This window comes from Chelmon rostratus, chromosome 19 (genome assembly GCF_017976325.1).
Source record: "Chelmon rostratus isolate fCheRos1 chromosome 19, fCheRos1.pri, whole genome shotgun sequence".
Taxonomy (NCBI): domain Eukaryota; kingdom Metazoa; phylum Chordata; class Actinopteri; order Chaetodontiformes; family Chaetodontidae; genus Chelmon; species Chelmon rostratus.
In genome coordinates, this window is record NC_055676.1 from 10,146,371 (window position 1) to 10,165,657 (window position 19,287).

Below are 19,287 nucleotides of genomic sequence, written 5' to 3' on the forward strand. Positions count from 1 at the left end.
GAGTGTCTGGGTCAGTGGATATTCACTGCAAACCCACAAAACTCCATCCATTCATCCATCCTCTATAACCACTTATCCTTGGAGGGTCGATTTGAGCTGGGGCGAGAGGTGGGGCAAGCCCTGCACCACCGTGCCGCCCACCCCACAACACTCAAACGCTTTAAAAATTAACGAAGGAAATGTGAATGAGACGACAACAGAAGAATTCATTCGGTGTAACAGCATATCCTCCATACATTTGAGCTCATTAATCAATATAGATCCGCTAACAGTCTCGCTCCAAGTATGCCCAATGGCAGCGGCGAGGATGTAATACAGCTAATCAATACTTCAGCGATTTTGCCTGGAAGAGAACACATGCTCTGTGTGCGAACCAGCTGATGTATCCTCCAGAAATACTAATAAGAGGTGAGCCAGAACCACAAGAGGAGAAATCTTTTCTTCAAATGATCTCAATCTGACTGTGTGTGTGTGAGTGAGAGAGAGAGAGAGGGGGGGGGGGGGGGGGGAGAGAGACCATTAAAATTGAATAAACAGTCAGAGACAAAAAAAGAGCCATTATTGGAGACATTTATGGTTGTTTATAAAAAAATTACCATCTGCGCTAAATTGATGTAAGTGATACTGAGATGAGTTTTGGTAAAATGTGTTTATGTCGCCAATCAGGTTGTCATCAGGGCTATAATTTCCTTATCATTTCTTTCAGAAATTCTGGAAGCTATAATACAAAACTAAGTGTCCTGATGTATGGAAGTAATGGAAGAGGCAGAGGCAGAGGGGAAAAAAACGCAACAACCCAAAGCAGGGTTTTCTCCACAGGAGCGTCCATTTTTTAAACCGGGGGCCTTGAATTATCTTTAAAGTTTGATTGCCGTCAGTTGCTCAGTCAGAGATAACTCAGGACATGGCACTAAGCGGAGGTACCGCTGCTGATGGTTTATTGTAGTTTAAGCCTGCGTATGTGAAAGCATCACAACAGACATCAACTATGTCTGAGGATAACACTTCATAGAAACCTGATAACACATTCTGCAGTTGGAGCTGTAGCCGAGTCAGTTCTGGCGAAATCTGGCAACTGTGATGTGGTTTCATTCACCTTTGCAACAAAGAAGCATTGTGAATTTGCTACGGATGATTACTGTTGTGGTATTCAGAGCCATCTGCCGCACCAAAGTGACAGAAAAAACAGGATTTCTCAAAAACACGCACAAAACGGTTAAAACTGTAGAACACTTTTAAATCGTCCAGGAAACTCTCTTTGTTTCTATGAGATCAAACAACGCTTAACGATACTCTGCATGCTCCATCCCATGTATTTACCGCCTGTATTTGCGTCTCTACAGAGCAGTTCTGGCGTTTGTGGTGCAGTCCGCCGCTCCTGCGCTGCATCCAAATGCACACACGAGTGATTCACAGGAAACGATGCGTGCATGTAATCCAGCGTGAATGTTCTTGTCTCAGTCTTGTTCAGCATGTGCAGAGTGCCACCCACCTTCATGGAAATACACTGGATTTAGCTCTTACTAGAGGTAGTGATGTTGACATTTGATGCACTGCCAAGGACCCTGTTTCTGATCACTTCTGTGTCTCTTTGAACGCCACTCAGAGACTGTTGTCGTGAAGCGTAATATCAACAATGAAGTTATTGACAGACTTTCAAATCTGGCGAATACCTTTTCCACGCTGGGGAATTGTCTGCTGTGAAACACGTTGGGCTGCATTGAGTTAGCTGTTCACAGCTGTATTCAGCTTCTGCTAACGTAGAGCCAATATTTCCTACTGCTGCTGATTCACGTTAAAAGCATTTAACTGGCAAAACAAAACTGGCTTTCTTTGTGCATCGCTGACAGGAAAACAGTGCTTTTTGATCCGTTTTAAATGTTACACGGGGGGTGATGGAACAAGACGGAGCAGCCAGGGTGAGCTTTTGGATGAAGAGCTGCAGGCGACAGGCTGCACGTCTCCAACTCCTCAGCAAGGTAACCAGCTCCGTTTGCTGCTCCTGCTGCTGTGCGGGAAACTACTTGTGCCACAATCGACACAAAATCAGGTTGCAGCTGCTCATGGCACGGTGAAAAAATGGCGGCCAGTTATTTCTTTTAAACCACAGTTAGTTTTAGCACCTGCACAAACTGGCGAATCAACCAGGACTGATTTGACATTACTAAAAGAAAACTTTGAAACAGGGATAAAAATCCTTCTGAAACCAGCAATTTTGACTGGTTCAGTTAAGCTATGTAATGATGACAACCTGCCAGGCCGTCAGAAAGCCTTGAAAGCTGCTTGATTGTTTGCCACTTCATCAGTGAGTTGCAGGATTTGTCCCAGCACCGTTTTGCAGATATGTCTTATGAATAAACTGCATGTACTGTTCTCACGGAAAGCTTGGTGACGAGATAAGTCTGCGTGCTTGACGACACACTCGCTTCACCAGTGGTTCCCCCCCGGCTGTTCCCATTTCCCAGTGAATTTCGGTGACACTCTTGTCTCTGACCTCTATGGTCCTTCGTGCGCTTTGAGGAATATCTAAAAGGTGCATCACATTGTGAAGGAAGATGTGTTTCACAGCAGCATCTGATCTTTTATTCATAGCGTGTCGCTGTCATTGTGCGTCAGCCTTTCTCCTCTCATTCATCAGCACGTTATGATATTGTTTTGTTTGTGCTGCTCCTGCTGGGAGAAGGGCATCAAACACTTTTCTTTTTACATCTCTAATCAGGTCAGCCTCTGGTAATGACCCTTAATTAACTGTGTGTGCGTGTCTGAGGGGAACACGGAGAGGGAGAAGAAAGATTTAATAATATAAGCTTTGCATCTACTGACTCATTCCTCTGCCCTCTTGTTCTCTTTACATCGGAGAGTTCAGTATCTACTGCATTATGGAGGAGACATTTAAACTGTGAAATCTTTGTAAAACCTTTAACAGTACAGCTGGGCCTCCGGCTAACCTGCTCAATTTTTAGCAAAAAACTGAGAAAGACCAATGTGATTAATACATCAAGCCTTTAAGACTCCTTCCACGTTACCTCTTGTGTTTATGGACATGCTTCTCCCACAGATGCATCACTGGCCAGACAAGTTGAACTGACAACACTACTTACTGATCTTCACCCACGGAAACGCCACATCGCCTGTTTACCAATAGATCTCCGCGCACAGGCTCTTCAGGAGTCATGCCAGCAGATCGAAAACGGTGCGTTATCCGAGGCCGTCGGAGCGCTGTCAAATACAGAGGAGCAAGCAAAGGCTCACATTCTCTCTGCAACTCCAGGTTTGTTCATTTAGCGGCATCCATGCCAGATGGAGGAGCTTGTGAAGCAGCGATGGGAGCAGACTGATGGGTCAAACTTACCAAGCTTGACTCGCACGCTCCTAGAAACAAAATGTTAACCAGAAACAGGCACACCAAATGTCTTTTATAAAAGCTTGCAGTCTGGATAAAGTCTGAGCAAAGATTTTTTTAAAAGTTTGACTGACCAGCCTGTGCACGCTGCTGATTAAAAGCCCGCTTTCTTTTGGTCAAAAACCTGTGAGAACATGCCAAATATGATTCTGTTTGCAGGTTCTCGGTCTTCGACAGTGATGATGGAGCAAAGGGGTCGACACCAGGCACATGGTGCCCAGAGACTGCCTGCCGTTTGATGAGATGATTTATGATGGGGCTTTTAGAGCTTATCCGCCTAAAACAGCTGCCAGCTGCAGCCAAAAAACCACGCTGAAACAGAAAAAACAGAAACACTGAAGGCCAGAAAACCCAAAACAATGACTTAAAAGGCCACATATGAGCTGCGGGGGACTTGCAGCAGAGTCGGGTGATAGCTCTCTGTGGGTTCGTCACGACGAGCAACGCCTTCACATTACACATTCACTCGATGCATAGCTTCAATAAAAATATTCATTATAGCCGCTTTAAATCTAGAATTCATTTGAAGGAAGCCTGACACTTGTATCATTAAAGACTGATATGGTATTGTAGTGGCTCAGCGAAGCGATCTTTTGTGAATATAATGCACCATGTTAGGCTGTTTTTCTGCATGCGTGTATGCATTACAAATGCAAGACAGTATATGAAAGAAAAGCACATGAATGTCAGACCGTGACTGTGCGCGTGTGTGAGAATTGGCTGGCATGAAACGCAGACACAGCCCATAACAGTCAGGCCTCGTTGGCTAACTTCTAACCACATGTTGGTTTGACCCCTTTTTCCACACGTGACTCTACCGTTGGAGAGTCACTTAAGGTGGGAGGTGGTTAAGCTGCCGCTCATGTGATTTAGTTAAGGGAACACAGAGAGATTTCTTTTGCATGAGAGTCAGCTTGTTCTATAAACTTCCCACCACGCTTCGCAAGCCGAGCGGCTGCCAGGAAGCGCGCAGTTGCGTCCCGGGACGAAAGCAGGAGACGCTCAGAGCCGACAGGCGGCATCCCGTGAGGCTGCGCCCACCAGGAGGTAGACAGCAGTTCAGATCTCACAGCCAGGATGTGTGTCTGTGCGGGGTCATGCCGAGTCTTTCCACTCCTCTAACGCTGCCATCACATCATCTGTTTTAAGTCTATGTTTTGCCTCTTTCATCAGTAGCTTGTTAAACTCTCACTGTGGGAACTATTAAAGGAAGAGTTTGCTAAAGGACAACAAACGAAAACCAACTAACTTGCCAGCTAATTACCTGAAGCAGGCTGACTGACTTCAGAATGACTTCAGTCCTGTGAAATGCACTGAAGCATCTACAAAAGCGTGCACAGTATGTGCAATACTGGACGGTATGTCTGAACTGGACAAACAGGGAATCAAAAATGTAAAAACCACTGAGTAAGAAGAGAAAGTTTGACGACATGCTCCTTCACTGTAGCGCAAGACAGACATTTCACATTTTGCATTTTAGGCACGCAGCTAATGTTCTCATCAGTGGAACTTATACTGACTGCAATAAACTTACACTCTTAGATCACCAGCGTTACAAGGAGCCAGAGAGGACTGTAAAGGTCGGAGCCGCGGCGTCCTCCGAATATTTCTGTGACTGTTAAATGAGCGAGGGGAGCTTTGTGAGAGGGAATTAGGAGTAAAGGGGGGGGAAAGGCGTTCTTAAGCTCATTAAAGTGGGCAGAAGCAGAGGTGATATCCTGATGAGAGGCTGATGTAAGACACCACTCAAAGGAATGTGTCTTCAAGCTGCTGACAATGTTTTAACATGATGATTAGTAACCACCGTCTGTCACGTATAGCTCTGCAAAGCATTCATATGGCATTATTTAGGCATCAACTTTTATGTAATAACACATTACAGGACACATCCTGGGTTCCATAAATAACCTGCAGGAAACATACTAATTACGTGGATTTTCAGCTTGAGGGAAATGTGACGGGCTGAGATCCAAAAAGCATCTGAAGCCGGCTCCGTAGATAAACCAGCAACAATAAAATGCACAATCTACTGTATATTTTATGTCAGCTCCACTATGAGAAGCCTCCTCGAGAGCCGCCGTTTCAGAAGGAAATTCAGAAAAGAAAAAAAATCCCCTTTGATATCTCATTCAGTTGGAATGGCGCTTGCTGGTGAAGCAGGAAGTCGAGGAGGCGATAAAGGAGGGGAGCTCCTCTCTTCCGAACCCACGGGGTCCCTCCACTTCTCCGCTGATGGCTTGTAATTGGTGTTTAGCGCTGTTGTGGAGAGGCCATCAGCTGCAGGGTGGCTCCCCTGGACGCCTTTCAGCGCGTCACTGGTTTGTGTCTTCCATTATGGCTTTATGGAATGTGTAGGATGGGCTGTTTTTGGAGCTTGACTCATGTGAGAGATAAAAGTCAGGACATCTCGGCCCCATTTGCATCAATTTTAACAGTTGCTCACACAATCTGTCACTTGTAAGCCCCCCAACTTTATGGAAGTGCAATACTAAAGTACTGGAGTACCCCTTTAATACTGTGCTATTGCCATATGTTACTCCTCTTGAGATTTCTGGATTTTTTTTTATATTCTCGGTAGCATTTTTTCCTAATTTTTGTGAATCCCATGAACTATATAAAGAAACGTGACGGAGACAATGTGACCTAGTTTGCATTGACTTCATACTTGAAGATGCTCACTTTATTGAGCCTGCACCAGCACAGCAGACACACAGCGTTACACAGCGATGGCTGTGAGCAGCAGCTCCGCAGACACCGCTGCTCTCATCGCATCTCGGTGCCTGCTGCTTCATGTATGTCGCCGTGTTGGGCCTGCAGTTGTGCCGAGGAAAATATTTATGCAGCACCTCCCCACGTCTGAGTCATGAGTCACGAAGCTCGCTGAGGGCAGCAGCTTGCAGTCGGAGGCGCTCCGTTAGGGGGCACTGTTGGTTCTCTCGAACGACCCCACGGCACAACAGGTTGCACTGCTCCTCTCCTATCCTCACTGGATGGACGCTAATGATCCATCCAGGTTATGGGGAGTGGTGAAATAAAAGTCTGCTGCGCGCTGTTTCGTGTCATTGTTAACCACTTTAACCCGAGTTTAGAGCCGTTTTGTGGAGAGAATCCGCCTTTGACTTCATTAGATTTCTGTTTAGTAAATTGTGGATTGCACTCATGACAGGGAGCTCTAAGCATCTGCTCGTGTTTATTTAAAATAGTGTCAAAATAATGCTGCTAAAACGGTGTATACTCTTAGAGGTGCAAATCTGCCCTGTTCGTTTTGCTGTTTTAAATTATCTTCCCCGCAGAGTCCCAGTCTTATTCTCATTTTCACCACCCAACCGAAAAATATGTAATTAATCATATCCCATCGTGAGACGTGGAGCCCCTTTCTCATTTTTGCCGTCAACTTTCTTTTCCACAGCGGCTTGGGGGACTTAAAAAAAAAAAAAGCGCAATCCCCATGTGATGCGAGCCTGGAATTGGATGGCACAATACTTGCTGACGTGACGCCCGCAAACCCCCTCTAATTTGCCGATCCAGCCCGTAGCGCGCGTCCCGTTCCCCTCCTCAGTTTGTGCACCAGCACTCTCCGGTCCACAGCCACAGGGCGCACAGCGGCACCAGCTCAGGATCCGCTCCGCCGCTCCGCCGCCGCTCAGCCGTGCACGCGTCTTCATCGCGCGGAAAGTTGGAGGACTATTCTTCACAGACGTCGCTTGTACTTTGGTGTCGCCGGCCGCGTCCAGGTGAGATGGCGCGCTGCGAACCCTGCACTCCATGAGAAAGAGGAAGAAGGGAATATGAGATCTCTGTGGAAAACAGAGGCTGCCGAGGACTTTTGTCGCTCTCGCCGCTCATGAAATCACCGCAGCCCGACAAGAAGACGCGGGCGCATTTTTAATGTGACATGCCAGTGTTGGATGAGACCGCGGCGCCGTACCCTGCGCACTAAAAGAAATGGTAAGAAGCACAGAAACAAACCAACACCGCATCCACCTCACACACTCACTCTCTTATTCGCACCCAGCCGCTTCTTCCACCTCTGTGCTTGTTTGACAAGTGTTTCACACAGACCGGAGAGAGAAAGAGACGAATAACAAATCCTTGACACGTTCCGCGCACATTTTGTCAGACACGGCGCTGCGGGGTGACACCAGTTTCATCCCCAGCAGTGATCAGCTCAAGCAACACGTGAGGAATCAGCGAGAAATAAGCATGCGGCAAGTTGATTGATTGCGCTTTAGAGATTCATCTCATTTGGGAGTGAAAGGGACAAATGTGGACTTCTCTCTCTCTCCTCCTTTTGGACCGAAGTGTAGCCTGTAAGTGTTGTTTGTGTGTGGGGGGGCCACTGACCGTGCGTTCATGTCTGTGATGGCAGGTGGCGTCGCACGGAATACAACTGTTTTGCTCTAAATGGAGAACTGCTCAGAGGGGATAAATCGCGTGCGAAGTTGTGCGGCTTTCTGCTGAGGGGAGTTCATCCGGCGGCTTCCCCGTCCACCCCCCCCTCCTCCTTCTCCGAATAAAACATGAGTCCACAGCCAGACATGGGGCCGCTCCGGTGCGTCTCCCTCACCGCGCTTCTCCTGTGCACAGGTAAGACCCCCCCCCCAAGCCGAGACGCCCGGGTTCACACACAGCCATGTGGAAAAGAAAGGTAATGATCGCATGATGAGAGCCACTGTAAGCGCATCAACGTTTACAGAGGGCTTTTATTCAGCGTGGAGCATTTAATGAAATGCTAATTATTTCCTTTCAGCCACGAGGACATATGTGATTTATGAGACGTATAATTAGCTGTAAGCTGCTGTGGCAGGAAGCAAAAAGACTCGTAATATTTACATGAATGAACTGTGACAGTCGCCCCCAGAGTGTGTGGGCTCGGGTGTTGTAGCTGCAACTTAAATGGGATGCAGCGTGTGAGCATGGGCACTGCAGAGCACCAGGAATAACAACAGGCTGCAGACTGCCCCCCCCCCCCCCAAAAAAAAAAAAAAACGAGAAAAGCATCTTTGTGCTAACTTGGAGCAGTTCTGCACTCGGAAAAACAACTTGTGTGTGGGTGAATGTGTGTTTGAGTGCGCGCGGTTGTGTTTCGGTGCGCTCCAGTGTGTGTATTTGCATGTGAGAGGGAGGATTTTTTTTTCTGGCGGGGTGTTATGCGCGTTTTTTGTAGGATGTGTGGGCTTGTGGTGACCTGTGATATGGAGGGAAAAGCGAAATCATGTGTTTTCATCCTCTGTGTTTACCTGCCAATCAGAGGCGTATGTAAAACACCCTTTCTCACTCAGTTATGACTACCAGAGGACAGACATCACGATGATGGATGTGTGTATTTATGGCAAATTGCATATTTTTTTTCTGTAGCTTTGCCCATCCTTGCATTTGGTTCTGATTTCATGGTTAAACTTTCTACAATACAGTGATAGATTAACTGTGCAGTTTAGTATGATACTGTATTTGAAAACAACATTATGGGAAACAGGAGTAAGAGTTGGGCATTTTGGGGGAAAAGAGAAATAAATCATACTTTGAAGCGTTTTTGCAAAGACTGGTTACTTATGGGGATGGGAAAACAAAAGTTTGGGGATGTATAATTCTCCATTCCTCTAAAATGGCCAATTGTTACTCCATAGTCTTGCTTTCTTCCTCTGTTGCAGTAAGAGCTGGTGTCTTATTGCTGCCTAATTCATTCAGCACAATTACGCTGTAATTGCACTGTTGCATGCTGTATTATCAAGTGCTCCCATTCAAAAATGTCATTGCAGAGATCCGGCAACGTGGCAGCGTTGCCAAACCTGAGCCCGTTAGCGGCAAGAGCAGTCTGATTGTTTGACAGACTGAAAACAAACAGCCAGTCCAGCCATATTATCTAAAGCACTTATTTCAAGGGGGTGGGTAGAGGAGCCAAAACTACTAATATACTGACCAGGCAGCCAGCAGCGAACAGGATTCCTTACTGACAACCACACAGGGATCAGAAGACAAAAGGATCACTGCACCCAGCCTGAAAGTGGTCCTGCACAATCCCCCTCGAAGTAAGATGCTAAACTGATGTTGTTAGACTTTGGTTTCTGCATGGATTAAACAAACAAGACACTCAGTAAGTGAGCTTAGATGGGCCGGTGGGTGGACTTCTGTCACCTCTGCACAGAACCAGACTGTTTCCTAATGTTCTCCAGCCTTTAGGCTAAGCTCTCCTGTCTGTGGCTTCATATTCGACGGACAGACGTAAGAGATATCAAGCTTCTCATGTAATCCTCGGCAAGAAAGCGACGGATTTCCTAACCTATTTCCTTACGTACGTGCATTGGAGTGAATGTAAATCATCATTACCCATTTCTGCTTATGTGGAAGTGGAAAAAAAGAGGTGAATATTAAAATCAGATCAGCAGAGCTAAATCCTGGTTCAAACTCCCAGTAGTTGTGGGCAGCACAGTGGACGGTTGCAATTTCGCAATTTTAACTTTCAAGTAAGAGATTTTGGTTAAACTTTGGATTTTTTATAACCGAATGTCTGATCTCATCTTACTATGGATTATTTCTAGTGACTTTCAGTGATCAAGTTGATGAGTACATGCTATTATAACCCAAGGAAAACTGGTGGGGGGCAAAAAAAACAGGAAATCTGAATGTTTCCTGAAATTTGTGCCAAACATGAAAAAAAAAAATTCAGGCCAGTGGCTCTTTTCAGCGAGTGAAAGCCACTCCACGAACATAAAGGTAGGCCAAAGATCGATCCACATCGCACCGGTTCTAGCCAGCCTCTTAATCTTCGTAGGTGAAAGGAGAGGAGAGGAGGAAAAAAGACACATTCAATCCTGTCAGTCAACTCGCCCCCCCCCCCCAGCATCTCAGAGGATATTATAACTCTCCTGCCATCTGATTGCTTCCACCGAGAGGTTCTAGGTTGTCTGCATGAGACACACGCACTGACAGGCACACACACACACCGCAGGATACCTACACACACACTGTCAGACTGGCCATCAGGACATTTGGAAATACTCCATAAAGCCTGGCTTGCTATAGGATGTGATGGAAGCTTTTTTTTTTTTAAACAGGACAGATTGGAGGATTTTCATCTCTTAGTCAGACAGAAAAAAGTTTCAGGGGTGAGAAATTGCCTAGTTACCACTTCATAGTAAGGCAAACTTGTAAAAGTTGCAGAAGTTGTTGTGCTTTAATTTATCAAAACTGCACCAAGCAAAAGGATCCTTCATCCAATTAAGTCAAGTTGAATGGTAGATGAAATACATAAAAAGTCACGTATCGCTCTCTGTCTATACATAGATCTATAATCGTCTTAACTGCCTACTGCATAGTCTTCATCGCTTGTTCAAACAGTGCTTGAATGCCTGGCTTAAAGGGCACTGAGCTAAACAACAGTGGGCGGATTCCCACTCAGAGTTTGCCTGCTCTTTTGTATGTGTGTGGGCCCGGCCAGAGTGGATTGGGATGGAAAGTTGAAAAGTTACAAAACCAAAAATGCATTTTGCCTTAATTTAATAATAGCTCTCTTGGTCTGTCTGTCTTTTTCTCACACACAAACACAAACGCAGGACTCTACCTAGAATCATAGTCGCCACAGACGTTCAGGCGGTCTGAAGGACAATTTATGAACAACCAGAAAAACGACTGCATAGGTCCACTTTGCAAGCAGGTTATTTTCACCTGTATATCTGTTAATTGTTAGGCCGTGACCTGTAGTAGCCGTACTAATTATGACGGGACCACAAGGAGGAAGTCAGGTAGTAGTGACGTAGTATAAAGAGCAAAAAAAGTCTACATCTGGAGGAAGGTGGTGTGGATGGAGGGGCTGGACAAACACAGGACTTCCACCCGGGAGACGTGTTTGTGTCCAGTGTGACACCAAAACTAAACAATGACGTATTTTAACTTGCATAACATACTTAAAAAACATCACATATGTAACGGTAACATACTTATTTTAGCCCACAATCCTTTCCGAAACCTTACCAAGCAGTTTTGCGCAGTTGTGTCTGAACCGAAGTAAACTGCGACTGTTACAACAAGGTTAACGATGTGAGGGCAAAGCAGTACGACGAAGGTCCGCCTTGGTGGTTCCAGCTGTGCTGGTACTGTGATATACGTCAATTTGGGAGTCACTGGCAATTGACCCATTCAGTTCATGTGTTACCCTATCAACTACCCCCACCTCCACACCCTTACTGTCTGCACCTCCCCTTACATAAAAGGCACACTACTACTACTAGTACTACTACTTTCTTTTTACTTCCAGTGCTACGACACCTGCCATCTGCAAATTTCTCCCTGGAGATAAATAAAGTATCTATCTATCTACTACTACTGCTGCTGCATGACATGGCCACCGGTTTGTATCCCTGTCCAGAAAGGCAAAACCTGAATGCTAAACACCACTATTATAAAAAGTGGAGGATGTTTTTTGAATTAAAAAAGAGTGAATGAGCCCCATTAGCAAGTTCCACATGAGCCCCCAGAGGATCAGCCCTGCACACTGTGGCTCAATGAGCTTTAATGTTTCCACAGTATCTTCCATCGTGACTTTTAGTCAGCTCAGCTTTATTATCGTCTGTCATGATGGTGTTGTTAGAGGTCGTTGAGTGTCTTTTTCAGTCCCAGTCCGCCCCTGGCTCTGATAAACACAGTAAATGAATTGTTCCTGTTAACCTTTTCAGTTGCACTCTCATTCTGATGAATTTTCTTTCACCTGACAGGTAACGCTGGTAATGGCGTCTCTTCTCCTGCTTCAGTTTGAATGTTTTCCTGCTGAAACGTGTCATATTTTTAAAATCACAGTCTACAGACTCGTACTGAGGTAAATTAAAAGCGTCAAACGGGTCAAAGGAACAGATCAGACCTGTTTTTCAAAAGAACAGATTTTTTTTTCTTTTTACTTCCAGTGCTACAACACCTGCCATCTGCACCCATTTATATTTCACATTGTGTGGACTGTTGAGTTGCCACAGTGACTGTTTAACAATTCTACTAAGGCAACAGGCGACAAACGGGAGACTTAAAACAGATTATCCAATGCCAATGTTAGGAGAGAGGAATAGCCCAGAGTGACCCTGCACACACATTAAGGCTGTGAAATCTAAACTGGCGTCTGCCTCCTGGAGAGCAAAGTCTCATGGGATATTTCTTGTTGGCTCTGAGCATCTTTTGGTTTAATGCGGGGAGGAGGCTGGCAGGCCTGCGTGCTTCAGAGCAGCGATTCTGCTCAGAGAAAAAGAAGAAGCCTGAGAATACGCTGACTTGGTGTAAAACTCTCACATGAAAAATTTCTCCCCTTCTCCTCCTTTTTTCCCCACCCTTGTTTTCTCCTTAAATGGTTGAGAAGGCATTTCTATGGGCTGTAATGTTCATTACCATAAAACAAGCACCAGGATACTTGTTACTGGAGGCCTCGACCGCGTTGCGAAAATAAAACATCGCAGAACAAAGTGTTTGACTTTCCAGAGGCAAAGTCAAAGTTTATCACCCTGAAAAGAACACAGCATATACTCTGTCAAGCAACATCCCTCTAGACAAACACGCATTAATAAAAATTTGCCAAAAATCATCACTGAATGACATGCTGTGTTGTAAAGTGATATATGAAGCCTGGGCTGCCCCGTGTGGTACTGTATGTTACACAAGGCTCCAGAGAGCAGCAGAAGGAAATGCTGCACCAGGGAGCCATATGTCACATTATACAGGTCATAAAGCAGACAAGTCAGACAGTCAAAGGTCATGTAAAGAACGGCGTTGAGTACAATTTTACATCACGAACTCCAAGGCTTTGTATAATTAAAAATTGAACTGAGCCGCTAGTAGCTTTAACAGATGTATATGACAGCCTTGTTAGCTTGAAGGAAGCTTGTCTGGCCAATTTAATAATGGCGTTGTAGCATACTGTTTTACTTTCTTTGACGTATTACATTCCGAGTCAGTCTATTTGACAATCTGACAAATAACCGCGTTGAGGCTCCTGTAAAATATCCCTGTGGGAACCCAATGAAGCATGAGCTCAGCACTGATTAACCAACGTATTGTTACTTACCGTCCACGCTCTCCCTAATTTAAGATTGGTTCTTCATCTACTGTAATAATTTCTAACCTCCTTTCTTGAGGAACTGCAGTCATTGATTTTTATTTATTTATTTTTTTTGGAGGCTACTTGGGGGGCACAGGAACAAGCTGTAAAAACAACCCTGACACATTTTAAACTTATAAAGACGTGTTAGCAAACAATTGCCTAATCACAGCAGACACAGAGCAACTTTAGCATTCATTTGGAGACATATGTCTGTCCACCTGGTGAATGTGAGTCCAACATTCACTTTGTCTGTAGCTCTGTTTTGGTCTCCACCAACCCCTGATGAACATCTGGGTTGTTCACGTGCTAGCTCTATTTGCTAGTTCAGAACACCGAAACAGTGTAGTAAAAGAGGCTAAAAAGCGGCGTAGTGTTGAGTGATACTGCAGATTTGAGTGATAACTTTTTGCAGGTTTTCACTACGATCACACAAGGCACAGTCATTGCATCCATTGATGACATAAAAATTTTGATTAGTGCTTTAAAAGAGGTGGGGAACCAGCCGCTGAAAAGACAGATTTTTACTGAAGAAGACGATGAACATATACAAAGTGGAGAGAAATACCAAGACATACTTGCTAATCAACAGCTACTATAATTAAAGAACACAATTTTCCATTACCAGCTGTGATACGGCTATTAACCCTCTTAACTGCTATTTTAGTTTTATGAGAGTGGATTATTTTACCCAAAGCCCAGACGTCCAGACTACTTGCACTGTGGTTTTTTGTCCCTGCAGACCTTTGAGACTCTCCACACACATAAACATTGCAAGTTAGTGACAGTGCAGCGGAATAAATCCAACAGGATGCAGCAGAGGGACCTGATGGTGAGAGATGATTGGTCGGTTGGATCGTTTGTTAGTTAAACTTCAGTTTTGTTGCATTTAGCTACAGTGATTGTCCGTACATCATTTATACAGTTTTTCATTTTTGTAATTGGGTTTTTTTTCTCTAATAGCAGGTTGAACAAACTTGCCTTTCCTAGAAATTATGTTTATACGCTATTCATTTGTTTTGCTTTCTACATTTGGTAGGAAATAATATTGTTTCCTGAGTTATGTTCACAGGCAGCGTTTTTTTCCTGTACAGGAAGTGACAAATTTTTTCAAAGTGCAGGACTGTGCCACCACGACAGACCGCATCCTAACTCCTGCATGTCGTTAGGTTTAGGCAACTAAATCCCTTCGGTTAAGCTCAGGAAAAACAGTGGCTTCAGTTAAATGTTAAAGTAAATGCATGCCGTGTGATACCTCAAGTCACTGTTCTTTCAGTATTGCGTTCAGACATTCATTAAAAAAATGTGCATGTGAAACTGATTAAAAAACATAATCCAGGCAACTTCATCTTTTTGTCAAAATGCATTTGCTTCCAATTAGCAGTATATAAATGTAGTTTCTAGGGGAAGGAGCTTTCTCTCCCTTGTCAGCCGAGGGCTCATGTAAAAAGCTTACCATGGCAACTGTTGAAGTACAGTATTGCAGCTGATGAGGGAGGAAAAATCTCAGTTTTTGATGTAATATTTCATGTAATTTATTGCATCATCCTTAAATCTTCATGTTAGAAGAGACCTACAGGGAAATATTAATGAGTTAAATTCTAACACAGGCATGAGCTGCGCCTGGATGACCCAGATAGGCAACTCCTCTTGACACGAAAAACCTTTTTGACAATTTTTAATTGATTCAGTGGATTTGAGGTGATTTTTGCCCCCTGCTGATCCACCTGGCACACTTTCTGTTTCTCGGAGAAACGCTCTGAGCATCCAAAGTTCAAACACAAGCAGGAACACTGCTCATACCTCCAAGCCTTTTTCATTTCCATAATGTGATACAAACAGAAGTGGGCCTTTGTTGCGTTATGTCTGTGGCAAAGACAGAACATTTTGGGAAAGGTAGATGTTTCATCAGCAGAGGATGTCATAACAGCACCAGGCTAGGAGAGATGTAACTGAGATGGATGTTTGTTTATTTTTCCCCCTAGGTTTGCTAATGCCATTAGCTAATCGTATTAGCTAATGGCATTACCGGTGCAAGCTAAGTGATTGACAGGAACTGACTTCGATGCTGCACAGTGATTTTACTGTACAAGGACGGTCCAGCACTTCTCTGTGCGGGAAATTCAAAACTAGAAGAGTAATGGCGCGCTTTGGATCCAGCATGATCCCTCGCTCAGTTTTGTTTTCCAATAACTAATATTACAGCGATTATTGATGATGACTGTAAAAAGCTGTCAGGTTAGGGCTGATCAACTCGGATGAAAATATGGAGGTATGCATTGAGTTAAGCCTGAGAATTCAGAAAGGCATCAGCTTTAGACAGCATGACAAATGAGGGGATTTTATTCCTTTAACTATTTCTGCAGTCATAGGACATGGTCATTTGCTTTCCCAGAAATCCTTAGGATGTAATCCACTGGGGGGAAGAAATGCAAAAAGTGTCTTCCTTTTCCCACAGGTTTTGCTTTACTAATAGGATCAGAGACGGAAAGGATGAAAAGGAGAATAATCAATATATGACGGCATTAAGATGAAACATTGCCCTGATTTCCTTCTTCTTCTCCAAGTGTTCGGAGGCTTGGGAATACGCCGTGCCTAACCACGGCTGGCGGTTGAAGATCCGTGCTGATGCACCCCGACACACATAATCACACACAAACGCACGTGCGCAGCATCACTAAGGCTTTTGTGACACATTGTAGCTGCACTGTAAACACACACACACACAGAGGCACACACAGACTCATCTGCTTGGGCAAACAACTTCACAGCCACCCAACTGGGAAAGGATCACACTCTGCGGGAGGTCTGGAGACAATTAGCATAACTAACAGAACACTGAGTGCACAGAAGGCAGTGGAAATGAGCCTACACAATCGGAGCAGAGAAAGCCTGTTAAAGGCATTTTTGCCACTTCCCGTACGAACGAGTGACAGAGAGAGACATATTTTTCTCGCATCGCCAGCTTGGGTCCCGCTGGACCGTTGGAGGTGCGGTACGTGTTCTCCGCTGTCGCCCGGGGCCTCGGCGCCCTGCTGAGGTGGCCTCGCGCTGCATCGCTTTACGGGAGAGCAGAGCAGAGATGTATTGCAACAAGTTTCCAGAGAGAGCCAATAACACTTTTCTTTTCTTGTGTTTCTGAAGGGAGCTGTATCATTTTGTGCTTGTTTCTGTGTGTGTGTGTGTGTGTGTGTAGACGCTGCAGGTACCGAGATAGAGATGATGACAGTGGCGATGGGAGAGTTTTCTGGTATCTCCGTTATCTGCTCAGGTCAGAACAGGACCCTATTGCCTTAGTGGGGTTTTTTTTCAGGTCCAAACATGATTGATAACAGGGGAAATGGCCCCAATGGGCAGCAGCGTCTTGAAGTCTTTTTCTGTTTCTGCAGGCGTCCACGGCCACAGTGTGCAGCCTTTCTCCGTCCGTCTGTCCCTCTGTCCGTCTGTCTCATTATTGGCTGCTTCATTCGAGCGTCTGACCCCGGTTAAGAGCTGTTCCTCATTGATTGATTTACCACCGGGTGCATCAGATGTTAAGAGATGAGAAAACAGCCACTCGGAAAATTTCAGCCTAGCACAACAACAGCAAACGTGGGAGAAAAAAAAAAACCTCCACACACAGACAGCTAAATTTTAATTTCAAACTTGATAGACACTTCGGAATTGAAACCTGAGGGGAAATATTCCACACCTTTAGGAATGTGGTTCCCAAACCTCGACTCAATTCCCTTACCAATTTTCAGCAACACTGCCTCAAGAGAGGTAAACATTGCTGAGAGCTCCAGCCAATGAAAAAATGTATTAGCAACAGAACTTCCATCTTCCAAAAACCTATATCCGCATAGGTGTTAATACTTTGATGCGGTAAGCCAAGTGAGGCTCACAACACTTCAACCATAGTGATAAATAGATTAAAATAGCTTTGGCACTTTAAAAAAATAAAATAATTGTGTGGTATTTGCTTGAGATGATCAGGAATGTGCATTTGTGCATGTGACTCCTGATAGGTGATACCAGCTGAAGCACTGACAGTTTGCATTCTGTGTGTTAATGTGCTTACTGTGTACATAACTTTGTGTGGGAGCAGGCTACAGACACATATAGGACCAAAGTTTTGTGGATTGCTTTTCAGCGGCTGTACGTATGTGTGGTTCACTTGGCTCCTGGCCAGGAGAATGAGACAGATATTGATCGATCGATTCAGGCCAGACCTGAGCCCAAAATTGTGAGCAGCCTTAATAAATTGTTATTGGTCAATTTCTAGTTAACATTAAATGTGCTGATGGCCAGTTGGTAGGCTCTATTAGGTCAGAAAATTGTAATCTGTGCAGCAGTGGAACAGATGTCATCACGGAATGAGAAAAATCTGTGTTTGAGCATCTACAGTTGAGTTTGTGTGTGTGTGTGTGTGTGTGTGTGTGTGTGTGTGTGTGTGTGTGTGTTAGCAGTGGTGACATACAAAATGTCAGCTTCTTAATTTTGGAGTGGCCTGCCAAAAAAAAAAAAAAAAAAAAAAAATCAGATTCACAATAATCAGAAATGTGGATCCTGACATATGGTCCATCTCTGCTGTCATCCTCTCATATTTTCTCCTCATCCTCTGTATCTTTCCCTCTGTCCCCACCCACCATCCTCCCCCTCACCTTCACCTCTTCGTCATCTTTCATCTCCCCTCACATCTCCAGCAGTAAATGAAGAAGGAAGGAGACCCTCTTCATTTAGCCTACTATTTCATCTCCTTTTCCTCACATGTTCCGGTTTCTTGCATCAAAGAGCAAAGCTGAATATGCAAATGAGGGGAAAAAAATTAGGAGCAAATTTAAGAGAAAGATTAACAGCAAAAATTTTCTGGCAGCTTTTCCTCAAAAGGAAATAACATCTAGGAATAGTTGAATATTACTAGAAAGAAAAAAAGACTATTTCATATAACCATATCCTCCTCCTTTCTTTAGTTGGATGAGAAGATCAAAACCACTCTCATTCATTTATGGTAAATGTAATGCCTACACCAGCAGCAGCTAGCTTAGCTTAGCATCAAGACAGGAAAGAGGGGAAAACGGCTCAACGAGTCTGAAAGGACTACCAGCACACCTGAAGCTCGAAAGCTTTTTTAACCAAAGTGTAAAAACGACATGCAGTGGTTTTTCTTGGCCGGGCGTGGTGACTTCCTGGGATGCTGTCGTTAGACAAGTGAGATGCACAGTGTTAACTAGTGTGCTTTAGAGGTGCAGATGGGCAGATTTCATTACCTTCAGGCAGAGCCGGGCTAGCAGTTTGCCCCTGCTTCCAGTCTTTATGCTAAGCTAAGCTAACTGACTGCTGGCTGTAGCTCCACATTTAATGTACAGACATGAGAGCGGAATCTGTCGCCTCATCCAACCCTTGGCATGAAAGCAAATAATGACCTGAAATAGCAACCTCTTAAGTGCAGCACAGACATTCATCCGTTCCTCTCCTCTTTTACAATCGAGCACTTTAAAATACGTATAATTACCTACTACTTATTTTCCATCCATTAGCAGCCCTATTCCTGCACCGCCAGTGACCTACTCTGTCATACTTTCTGTCCATCGCTGTTATAATGTGTCCACAATATGCTGTAAATAGTCTCCCGCATTTTATCACCTTACAGAGTAATTCACTTGGCCTCCTCTGGCAGATTGTGCCGACCCGAACGTAATGCTTTATTTCTGCAATCCACGGTAAAATCTTTTATCCACATTTCCAATTTGTCCTCTGCATCCACCGCGCTGTCTCCATGCACTCATTAGTTTTACTCTCCCGCCGCCCGTGGCCTTTGCTTCTCTTTAGA

General features: G+C 44.6%; 1 protein-coding gene across 1 annotated transcript in view; it reads left to right on the forward strand.

Annotated features, from left to right (window-relative positions):
• The first annotated feature begins 7,158 nt into the window (after positions 1-7,158).
• LOC121622874 (transmembrane protein 132C-like) overlaps positions 7,159-19,287 on the forward strand; it is a 149,239-nt gene continuing 137,110 nt past the window's right edge. Inside the window, exons 1-2 of the mRNA XM_041959921.1 lie at positions 7,159-7,351; positions 7,773-7,990. Of these exons, the coding sequence (XP_041815855.1) occupies positions 7,924-7,990 (67 nt within the window). The 5' untranslated portion in view covers positions 7,159-7,351; positions 7,773-7,923. The remainder of the gene's footprint in view (positions 7,352-7,772; positions 7,991-19,287) is intronic.